A 12599-nucleotide genomic window follows, 5' to 3' on the forward strand; every position below is an offset into this window, starting at 1 on the left:
AAAAAAAAAACATTTAAAACTTAAAATTTAAGATTATTAAGGCGTGGTCACGTGATCTAATAACGGCAGAAGGTGAGACAGGAAAAAAACAACTTAGCTAGCATGCTAACACCATTGCAGGACAAGTTATTGTGACCACAGAAAGTCAGAATTTAAAAATAATTTGGAAAATATTCAAAACCCAGATATCCAAATAAAAAAAAAAATTTTAAACTTAAAATTTAAGATGCTTTAGGCCTGGTCACGTGACCTTGTGGGTTTTGTTTGTTTGTTTGTTTAATGAATGAGTCAAAAGGCTCAAATGATTCAACCCCGTTTAGATATAAACAAACAAAATACACAACAGAAAAAGATAATTTGGTTTAATTAGCGTTTGGCTGTACATAAATAATAATAATAATAATAATAATAATAATAATAATAATAATACTAATAATAATAATAAAAAGATTCTTCCGTGTTGCGAACCGGATCATTTAAAAGAGTCGTTCAGAAAGGAACCGATTCAGTACTCGTTGGCGATTCAGCAGGCTGTGAGCTCTGTTCTCTCTGTGCTCATCTCCACTTCCAGCATCCTTTCTGTTCCCCTGCAGCTCCTCCACATCACTGGGGATTAGTGAGTCCACACTGCATCCTGCTCCCCTTTATTCTGCACTCTTAGTGTCTTAAAGGATCTCCAGGATTTGGAGCAGTAAAATTGGGTGCACTTGGATTTACAGCTACCTCGCGTCCTTTACTGAGCACAGCAGCTACAGTTTCAGCCAAAGGTAAGATCTAGCCTAGAAACGCAAAACATCAGATATGATCCTCGGGGCAGTGTTGTTATTTTACAGCTGTGTGGTATATTTAGATATGACTCATGACTTTGCTGCACAATGCGGATGAGTTTATTGCCTTTTAATACATTTCCTCACCATCCTGATCTCTGCACATGGGAAGGATGCTGTTATATAAAACTTGGGATTTTTCATGCGGATCTCGGATAGAGCTGAGTATTTGATTATTTGCTTTGCTGACATAATAACTGCAGAGTCTTCCGGTAGTCCTGTACACACACACACACACACACACATTTATGAGTGAGTGCAGTTTATGTTCATGTGTGCAGGCCAATGTGATTATATAATATTCCTTCTAGTATTCATTCATATTATTTTACTGTTAATGACTTCTGAAAATTGCTCAGAGATGATTTGTCTTCTGATCATATAATCATTAATGCAAGTTCTGTCCTGTGTACAGCTCTGTGTCAATTCAGTTAATGAAAGGAGTACAGGTTCACGTAACATCTGTATGATGCACACTGCTTATGATATATGCTGCATGCCCTGTGTTAGATTTGTGCTCAGTTTTTAGATCCCTTAAATATAAACGACAGAAGAGTTTCGAATTACAGTGCTGAATTAACACCTACAGTGCTGCATTAACACGCAGAGTGCTGAATTAACACACAACTTTTACATTGTGTGATCTGTGCACATCTGAAGTTGTAGAAATGCTGTTCAGATGTGTTAATTCAGCAGTAAGGGACTGCACCGCCTGTTAATTCTCTGATCAGTTAACGCTAAATATAAACGTACAAACTGAAGATTTTTGAAAATTACATGTTTGTATTAATACATATAATTCTGAATTAATACAGTAGTTAAAAAGGTCAAACATGCATCAGGATTTACGCTGGTCAGTCACACAGTCACTTTTTAAGAGGATATATATATATATATATATATATATATATATATATATTACACACACACACACACAAACATATATATATATTGTTTATATTATTGTTTATATACATTGTTTATATTATGTATGCGTGTGTATATATATATATATATATATATATATATATATATATATATATATATATATATATGTGTGTGTGTGTGTGTGTGTGCACGTGCGCATGCATGTATGTGTTTTTCATTTGTTTTAAAAGGATTATTTCTGAAAATTTCTTGTTCTCGGTGGTTTCTTTGCCGCTGCATTGCTGTTCATCTCTCTTCGAGTGCAAATATACATACAGTGTGTCTTCTTCTTTTTCTCAGTCATAGTTTTTTTGCCACGATTGCATAGTACATTATTGCCAAAGCATTGTTTACAAATGCATTTTGCAAAGGAAAATAAGAAAAGAATTAATAATAGCACAGTATAAAGTAAGGAGTGGAGGTATGGCTTGAGGATCCCTGGTGGTGACATGTTGTTAGATAGCGAGCGCTGCTGTCACCATCACTAAGGAAGAGCTGTCATTTTCCCAAAAGAGTCATTTCAATGAGGTTCAGGCTCTGTCTGTCTGTCTGCATCTCTGTCTCTCTCTCTCTCTCTCTCTCTCTCTGTCTCTCTGTCTCTCTCTCAGTCATGTTGCTGGGTTCAGCATGAGAATGCGGTGCTGAAAATTCCCAGTGTGTGTTTAGACGTTTTTCAGTGCCTCTGTGTGTCAACCTCATCAATCATATAGCAAGCGAACACTGTGTCTCTGCTGAGACTGCCGACGCATAAGACGCGCTTGCTCAGGCCACCTAGTATCTGTGACTGTGAGGTGACGATCCATATTCCCTGTTTAGGGCCAGAAAACACTCAGTTCTTCTGCCAGTGTTCCAGACAACATGTACTGGGCTAGAAAGTAGTGCTGCTTTGAGTGCCCTCTGTGTTAGTGCTTGTTACAGTGTTAGTGAGCTTCAAAACTAGCTGACTAAGATTCAACCAATCAGAGCAAGCTTGGGGACAGAACCAATTCTGATTACCTTGACACGGCAGCCAATGGAAATAGAAAGGAGGTGGGGCTTACCACACCTTCACTTAAACAAGAGTCTGGTCTAGCAAAATCTGCCTATTAAGCCACTGGTATTTTTTTTTTACTTAATATATTTACTGTAGTGTCTTCTCACCAGGACAGATTTCTTGATTCACTTTGACCATTGCTTGGTTGTTGGTACCAGACAGGCTGGTTTGAGTATTTGAGAAACTGCTGATCTCCTGGGATTTTCACACACAACAGTCTCTAGAGTTTATACAGAACATCGCCTGGTCTTTTTGCAATCTTCAGCTGCCTAGTTTTGCTGAGCCTGTACCCACTGTAGCCTCAGATTCCCGTTCTTGGCTGACAGGAAGTCTTCTACTGCTGTTCTAGCCCATCAGCACATCGATTTTCAATGTGTCGTGTGTGCTGAGATGCTTTTCTGCTCTTCACGGTTGGAAAGAGTGGTTATTTGAGTTGCCATAGCCTTCCTGTCAGATCGAACCTGTCTGGCTATTCTTCTCTGACCTCTCTCATCAACAAGGTGTTTCTCCCTACAGAACTTCTGCTCACTAAAGGGTTTTTTTTTCTGTTTCGCACCATTCTGTGTGGGTAAACTCTAGAGACTGTTGCGCATGAAAATCTCAGGAGATCAGCAGTTTCTGAAATACTCAGACCAACCCATCTGGCGCTACCATCCATGCGACAGTCAAAGTCACTGAGATCACATTTTCCCCCAGTCTGCTATTTGGTATGAACATTAACTGAAGCTCTTGATGTATGTCTGCGTGATTTTATGCATTGCATTGCTGCCACATGATTGGAAGGATCGGATAATTGCATGAATGTGCAGATGTATAGGTGATCCTTTTAAAAAAGGCTGGTGAGTGTAGTCGTTTCTTTAAAATAGAGTATTAAGAATATAACCCAAATTGTAATTACTTGGCAATTATTGTGGCGTGGGAGTTCCATATTGGCACCCAGCTATTTTTATTTGGCTGTGTGTTGGCCATATAACTGATCAGAGTCAAAGCGAGACTGACTCACAGTACACTGTGTTTTTGAGGACTCATCGATCTCAGTGTGTTCACTCATCTGTGCTTTGGCTTTAGGCAAAAACCAGACTGCGTCCTGTTCCGTTACACAAGACACGCTAATGGCACGTTGAGTCATTTTAGGGCGTTATAGATCACAGACACTGTGCTCAATGAATTGAACGTTTTAAATATGGTTTTCCTCTTCTCTCCTATTCAGATTTTAAACTGAAAATGATTACATACGCATAAAATTATATACTAGACATAGAAGTAATAAAAGAGCAGTTGAGCTATAGTACTGCAACAGTAATTCCACTGTGCTAGTGACTTGAAAGTCATTAGTTTGCCACTATTGAGCCTTTGAGCACTACCTATTATTATTATTATTATTATTATTATTATTATTGTTATTATTTGCCTTTTGTTTTCAGTAGGATTCTTCTTCTTCTAATTCTACCAGACTGTAGGTCATACAGATGTGAAACTTAGTCAGTAGGTAATACTCCCTCCCACTACTCAGTAATAATAATAATAATAATAATAATAATAATAATAATAACAACAAGAAGAAGAAGTAGTAGCAGTAGTACCAAAGTTGTGCTCTGGATAAAAATGAGTGCCAAAAGAATGAACTGAAAAATTTTGTTTGAAAATGGTCAATAATAATGCCAAAAAAATTATGCCTGGTAATTTTTCAAATGTTTGAAAGCATGACATATTTTGTTATCATTTGCTTTATTTATTGTCCGCTAGCTGTGGTGAAGTAATGTCCTATTTAAGTGACAAACTTGTCAATAACAGAGTTTTTTTAATTACCTTATAGTCTTTCAATTAGTTAACACTTTAAATTAGTGGCTTTCAATTTTCACAAGTATCTAAATAAATAATTACAATAATTACAATTTATGCATATATTAAAAAATAATCCAGCAGTTGAATTTCTATTTTGAAGAATTGTCATTTGGATGCATCTCTAGAATTTAGAGCTCTCTTCCAGTCAATACAACGCAACATGACACAGTTCTAAAATGTTGGTTTCTGTTACAGTAATGATGTTCAGGTCTGGAGAAGGGCAAATAAGTGTTCATTAAAAATGGCTGGGGTGAAGCAAAAAAAGATGAGAACAGATCACTTTCCCTTCATCTTTTTTTTTCCTCTTACATGCACCTGCATAAAAAATCTGCCCTCAGGAGGATCCCAAAGCATGAAGGGACTTGGATTAAAACACAGATTGAGGATTTTACAGTAACAGTTGTAATGCAGTAAAATTGAAACCGTCTAGGACAAGAGGAGCGAACTCTTAGTGCACACTACAGACTGAGTGAAATCAGATCAGAGACGTCAGTGACTGACCGGCAGGAAAAGTGCTTTTAAAGCAATGGAACACCTGCATGATGGATGCTTTTAACACACGCACACACGCACACACACACACTTTAACGCTGTCCTGGCTCATTCCTTTATCAGTGTGTGGGAGGAACAGGATCCCAGATTGCAGTTTGCTGTATTTAGATCACATATCGTCCGTCTAAAATAGCTCGAGGCAGTCATGAGATTTTTTTTTTTTGGTTGTTTGCTTTAGGAATTTTCAACTTTTTTATTTCTTTATTTGCACCTTCCAGGTTTGCTTTGATTGAACTGAAATCACAGCCATGGATGAAATGGATGTGCCGCAGCTGAAGAAAGAGGTAGAGAGCCTCAAGTACCAGCTGGCGTTTAAGAGGGAGAAATCATCCAAGACAGTCACAGAGTAAGAATCATACACCAATCATTTATATAACGGCCCGGCCCATAGGAACATCGATGCAGATGATGAGCAATAACATCAGCTGATATCATTTGATGTGGTCGAAATACTAAGCACACACCAGTAGTTTTAGTGAAGTAGAGCTTTACAGGTATATACAGATATAAAGGAAATTCACAATGAAATAATATAAACATAAAAGAAACAAATACACACACTGATTGATACACAGGTCATTAGCACCACCTTCATGAATCCAGTTTTTCTGCAGAACATTTAAAGAGACATTATTGATAATTCCACCAATGGGTAGTGTTTGTACATAGCTCTTATAAAAATCCACCTTGAATGACTTTCATGCTAATATTTACAATTAACGTGATCTTCAATTTCGTCCAAGATTTGCTTTGTAAAGAAATTCCAAGTTGATTTACGAATTTGTTTTAATGTCTTTCATCAGTCTATTTTGGTCTGTTTTCACTTTGGTTAACAGTTTCCTACATTACCCACAATGCCATTTGTCTTCCTGCTGCTAGCGGTGCCAGTGGGCTTTAGCCCCTGTTTCGTTTCTACCCTGTTTCGTTTAGTCCTGTAGTCTGTCCAGCTCTCTCACCTCCTTATCTGTACACTCTGCTCAACGCCATCGTGCTTGTCATCTCGTAGATCGCTAACTAGCTGAGCCGAGTCCCTGCCGGAACTCGGTGCGACTGCGTCATATAGCTGCATTGCATTCTGGAACTTTGAGTACTTCTACATACATGAAAATACTAATCATCCAACAAATTAGTATCAGAAGTCTTAGCACAATTTATAATGGTTCAGTATAAACACATTTTATGTATTCCACGCTGGATTTAACAAGGATATTTAAGTCCACTTTATATAATAAAAATATTCTGATAGTTTCTCCCCAATAACTAAACCATCACCCTTTCTTTTCCTGTCTTTATCGTCCTCCGTGAATGCTGTAATCAGATCTTCACTATTGGTTGTAATGATATAAGATTTGCGTCAGACGTTTTAACCCACAGTCTGTAAAGAGCCACTCCACTTTAACACACATTAACAAACTTTTTTCTTAAATACTACCTACACTTAATCAGCTGCCAGCAGCCAGCTCTCTCCACTTCTAATCTCATTACTCTGTAACTGCTGATTCATACTAAAATACCTGCTACAATTCCCTGGCACATTCACACTTACTGCACTTTATATTGTACATTTATCTCAATATGCACGTCTAGTAGTCCTCACTTTTTAGAGCTTGTTTCTTTTTCCTATTTTGTACAATATAAAAAAAAAAATAAAAAAAAACACCATTAGTTGATCATATAGACGTTTCTAGTGCAATCAATCAACAAGAAAATAAAAATAAGATCTAAATCCATGTTAAATACCAATCCAATATATAATGAAATAACATCAAATTCTAAAGCACTGTAGTAATACCATGGGCAGTATCATGGGTAAATAAACTGCATCGCCTAAAGTGTGTAGTTCTTCTGTGGTTCTTCCCTAAACTGTTGACAGAAAGTTGGAAGCACACAATTGTATAGATTGTCTTTGTATGTTGTAGCATTACAATTTCCCTTCACTGGAACTAAGAGACCCAAACATGTTCCAGCATGACAATGCCCCTGTGCACAAAAGTCGGGTCCATGAAGACATGGTTTGCCAAGGGTGGAGTGGAAAAACTCAAGTTGCCTGCACCTCAACCCCACTGTACACCTTTGGGATGAACTGGAACACCGACTGCACCCCAGGCCCCCTCAGCCAACATGAGTGCCTGACGTCACTAATGCTCTAGTGGCTGAATTGGAAAAATCCCCACAGTCACACTCCAAAATCTGGTGGAAAGCCTTCCCAGAAGAGTCGAGGTTACTATAACAGCAAAGGAGGGACTAAATCTGGAACGGGATGCTCAAAAGACAAAAATGGGTGTAGTGGCCAGGTGTCCATAAACTTTTGGCCATATAGTAAATGTAATAAACATAGATACCATGAAATACCCTAGTAAAGCAATTGTAGTATCATAATTCCCATGAAGTAGTATAGTAAAACCATGGTAAACTATAGAGAATGTTTCTAAAAGTGGTATATTAAAAAAAATATATCAATCACCAGAATCTGAGGAGCTTCTTCTCCATCATCACTATTTCAGTCTGCATCCCAGATTTTAGCTCAGAAATACCAAACCTGATGAATCAGTGTGAAACTCCCACATGCAACATGCTGGACGTCTGTCATTTTTATCTCTGCAAAACTCTTCAGATGATCAGCAGCAGTTAGATTTTAGCACAATTTAACGCACTGTATCCCAAGTGCCAGAGTTTGATCAAGGAATTCTTATATAGGATTCATTCTAATAATTCAACTTTTTACTTGAACACATTTACCTAATTAGCAGAGAGCATATGAGAGCGCCCAAAATATACATCGGCACAGTCAGCTAAAGTCGGACAGGCTGGTTTGAGTATTTAGGAAACTGCTGATGACTCCTGGGATTTTCACACACAACACTGTCGAAGAGAGAGGTCTGAGTGAGGTCTGAGAGACTGGTTTGAGCTGCCAGGAAGGCTACAGTAACTCAAATAACCACTCTTTACAACCGTGGTGAGCAGAAAAGCATCTCAGAATGCACAACACGCCTAACCTTGAGACGGATGGGCTTCAACAGCAGAGGGTTCCACTCCTGTCAGCCAAGAACAGGAATCTGAAGCTACAGTGGGCACAGACTTAGCAAATCTGGACAGGTGAAAGACTAGAAAACAAGACTAGGCATGTTTTTCAAATTTTCAACTGTCCAGTTCTGGTGAACCTGTATAAGCATAAGTAAAGTAAAGTCGTGTTAATAAAAAAACAAAAAAGTTTTAAAGAGACATTTAAAGAGTCATTATCACTGATTTAGTTCATCTCAGCTCCTCCCATTCACTTGACCACGCCATTGGTGCGACAGCTTAAATGTGTGGTTTACACGATAAATTTTCAAAATGTTGTTTGACAAGGTAGAGTTTCATAAACAAGAGACTTTCCTGAACTGTACACTATATGGCCAAAGGTTTGTGGACACCTGACCATCACACCCATATGTGCTTGTTGAACATCCCATTCCAGATTTATTCCCCCTTTTCTGTTATAATAAGCTCCACTCTTCTGGGAAGACTTTCCACTAGATTTTGGAGGGTGGTTGTGGGGATTTGTGTTCATTCAGCCACAAGAGTAATATTAGTGAGGTCAGGTACTGATGTGAAGTGAGGAGGTCTGGGGTGCAGTCAGCTTTTCAATTCATCCCAAAGGTGTTCAGTGGGGTTGAGGTCAGGGCTCTGTGCAGGAAACTCAAGTTCTTCCAGTCCAACCTTCTCAAACCATGTCTTCATGGAGCTCGCTTTGTGCACAGGAGTATTGTCATGCTGGAACAGGTTTGGGCCTCTTGGGTCCAGTGAAGGGAAATTGTAATACTACAACATACAAAAACAACTCGTGCTTCTCGACAACTCCGTGCTTCCAACTTGGTGGCAACAGTTTGGAGAAGAACCACATATGGGTGTGATGGTCAGGTGTCCATAAACCTTTGGCCACATAGTGTATCTCAACTAGAAGTAAAGTTTAAAAACTTTAAAAAGCTGGTTACCGCTGGGAGAGAATTGCATTTAAAAGGTTTCATCCCAGTTCCATTGAATGAAGCTTCACCTACCTCTACATTTAGAACCTAATCTACTTATGGAAAAACAGTATTACTGTCAGTTAAAGTTTTATACTGTAAGTTTATAGAGTAATGGCCACAGTTTATACGCTATATGGCCAAATGTGTGTGGACACCTGACCATGATACCCATATGTAGGTCTTCCACAAACTGCTGCCATAAAGTTGGAAGCACACAATTGTTTAGAATGTCTTTAGTTGTTGTAGAATTAAGATTTCCCTTCACTGGAACTCAACCCCACTGAACACCTTTGGGATGAATTGGAACGCCGTCTATATGCCAGGTCTTCTCTCCCGACATCAGTACCCAAGCTCACTAATGCTCTTCTGGCTGAATGGGCTTAAAATCCCGACAGCCACCTTCCAATATCAAGATCGAAGGAGACTCCATATTAATGCCCTGTTTCGGTATTCATAAACTTGATCAAATTTGTGAGAAAAGCACACTGAGCAAGCAATGTTTTAGATCATTAGGCAGACTGAATGCACTTACCGCTGCATTTGTTAAACTGGCTCCTTACCTGACGTGATATCTGCAGGCAGAGAACAAGGTAAAGTTAGAAAGCAGCCTAAAAAAAAAACATTTCTGTCATTTTGGAAAAATATATTTATGTTTTCTGAAAGTAGAAACATCAAAATATTTTACTGACAGAAAAACTCAAATTTTTCACTTTTCAAAACCCCATTTTTCATAATTTTTGGTTGTTTTCAGGAATTCAGCTGCAGCAATGAGTTTTCACAGGCATCTTGCTACATGTCGCAGCATTTGTGCTCGCTGTTTATAACTTTTACCATGCATTCGATGGGTAATACACAGAATATCACTGTACAATCACAGAAAATAACCACTTTCAAGCATCATATTAGAACAGACTCTGTGTATTCCACTGTTTGGGGTGGAGCCTTAAAATGCCCAACATTCTAATACAAGCAGCCGTACCTTACTCCTCTAATCTATCTATCTATCCTTTTATCTTTCTATATGTTTGTCTGTCTGATGTTCACTTGTTCTTCCTGTTCCAGCTTGGTGAAGTGGATTGAGGATGGAGTGCCCACTGACCCGTTTTTGAACCCTGAGCTGATGAAGAATAACCCATGGGTGGAAAAGGGCAAGTGTGTGATCATTTAGGATGGAAACAACGGAACAGCACAGATCTGAATGTCCACGCACACACACACACACACACACACACACACACACACACAGCGGCATTAGCACCGTACAGTCACTTGCAAGATCTGAAACTATGCCACGCATTACTATATTATATTCATAAAGGTCAATATGTTATTAAAAACTCACTATTAATATTATATTCATAGAAAAATAACTCAATCTATTTATATGCACTTAGTTCTTTTAGTCTGTTACATATTAGTTTGCTTGCGCTTTTTTTAAACTCAAGTTTTAGTGTCTCACTGCCAGAAAATGAGTGACAGATTAATGCCTGCAAATAAATGAGAGAATTATTGCATTCTGAAATGTATAAATCTGCAGATTTTTCTCTTTTTCTCTGCAGCGTGTTAATCTGTCCATCACGACAGTGCACCATTTAGACAGAAACCACAGAAACATGTTCACATTCAGCACCATTTCGTTGAGTCTGTTTGATTACTTAATTTATGATCTATTTATTTATTTATGTTTTGTTTTTGTTTTTTTTTAAATTAACTGTTGATGCTCTGATGGACTTGATATTTTAAAATTTAGGTCTGAGGTTCCGAGTTACACTACTGAGAACGTTTTATTTTTTTTTTTTAATTTCTTCACTGATTACACACTAATATGATGTTCTCCATAGGTGACGCTTGGTATAACAGAATCCATTTCTTTATTTCTACAGTCTATTATTTAACACTGAAATGAATCCAGTGTTTAGCTGCTAAGAAATCTTCATTTGATATGATATATGACACATATGTAAGACACGTTTTTAAAAACCCATCAGATGTTGCTATGACTGAATTCTGGCAACCAAAAATGACCAAAAATTGGGGGCTTCTTCCTATAAGATACTTTGACACATCTATTAAGAAAGCGTAAAGATATTTCATGAAAACGATGTAGAAATGTTTTATTAACATTTTAAACTCGAAGCTTTAACTTTAAGCTTTCTGCAAATCACGTTGTGTAAATGAGCCAGTTTAACAAACACAACTCCAAAAAATGCTGTAGCCTATGTATAAAGGTGGGTAGAAAGATTTTTTTTTTTTGGTCATTTTGATTATTTTTTTAATATTTTATTTATCACACGTTAAATTTAAATGCAAATTAAATCAATAAATAATAGTTGTTTTTAGAGAATCAGTGTACTGGTGTCTTTCAGTGGAATGGATTCTTTAAATGCAGTTTTCTCACAAAAAATGTCAAAACATCACTATGTGAAGGGTTTTCTCTGACCAACACACAAATGTTGCTAGATGTCATCATTTTACGTTAATACAGAGTACGTCTATTTGGTTTAGCAAGCAAGCTAACGTTCCTATTCTTATTCATTACCTAGCTGGCTAGATACCAGTGTTTTAATGTCACTAGTAATCGGAAAGGTGCTTAGCTAACTTTAGCCTGTGCACAAAGGAGACATGACGATCTGTGTTTTAATTTATAGAATAATGTAGACTTGTTTTAGGGTTTGTTTTTTTTTTTTTTCAATATTTTTTTAGTTTCTCGAAAAGTGGCGAAATATAAACAACTCTTGGTAGGAAACTCAGACTCTCGGACCTGACTGTGTGATGAGCAAAAGAAGAAATAACACACATTATGCCAGTTTTCACCATCTGATACTGCCTTGGTCACGCTTTCCTTAAAAAGAATGAATGTGTTTTGTAAGCGAACCGGCTCTGATGCACAAACTAATTTTTTTCCAAAGGCAAGGCAAGGTGTGTGTTAATCTCTGACTTCTGATTTTGTTCTGTTTTTATATATTTATCAATTTTAAAAAACCTGCAGCGTGTTAGTTAGAGATTATGCATAAGATCATGGGTTCTAGGTTAATGACTAAGCAATAAGTAATGGCATTTTTTATTGAATGTTTTACAAAAAAAAACATTTATCTTGAATAAAGTAGAGGAATTTTAGACAGTTTTGGTGTTGTTTTTTTTTTTTTTATGAGTGTACGAGTGTGTGTGCACATAATGAGCTGAATGGAAAACAGAGACTCACACTTGAATACCACAGTAAAGTGTTTGTGTGTGATATAGATGTGAAGTGATGAAAGGGGAATCGAAACACGGTATTTAAAATAGAAACATATCATATTGTAGGTATTAGATCAAAACAGTGTTAACTATCTAGCTAAATGTTAGTCCACCACAACAATTTTTTTCCCATTGCCTGTTTCCAAAATAAATAATATTCTGAAATAAAAT

General features: G+C 37.4%; 1 protein-coding gene across 1 annotated transcript; it reads left to right on the forward strand.

Moving 5' to 3' along the window:
* The first annotated feature begins 499 nt into the window (after nucleotides 1–499).
* gng13b (guanine nucleotide binding protein (G protein), gamma 13b) lies at nucleotides 500–12308 on the forward strand. The gene is made up of 3 exons (XM_034309699.2): nucleotides 500–767; nucleotides 5403–5530; nucleotides 10254–12308. Exons 2-3 carry the CDS (start codon nucleotides 5433–5435, stop codon nucleotides 10357–10359), a joined length of 204 nt encoding a protein of 67 aa, XP_034165590.1. The 5' UTR covers nucleotides 500–767; nucleotides 5403–5432; the 3' UTR covers nucleotides 10360–12308.
* The last annotated feature ends 291 nt before the right edge of the window (nucleotides 12309–12599 follow it).

Source organism: Pangasianodon hypophthalmus, chromosome 13 (genome assembly GCF_027358585.1).
Source record: "Pangasianodon hypophthalmus isolate fPanHyp1 chromosome 13, fPanHyp1.pri, whole genome shotgun sequence".
Classification (NCBI taxonomy): Eukaryota; Metazoa; Chordata; class Actinopteri; order Siluriformes; family Pangasiidae; genus Pangasianodon; species Pangasianodon hypophthalmus.

Coding starts and splice junctions, on each gene's coding strand:
- gng13b (XM_034309699.2), top strand. CDS start 5,433: ATGGATGAAATGGATGTGCCGCAGCTGAAGAAAGAGGTAGAGAGCCTC. Junction 5,531..10,253: donor TCATCCAAGACAGTCACAGA/GTAAGAATCATA, acceptor TTCCTGTTCCAG/CTTGGTGAAGTGGATTGAGG.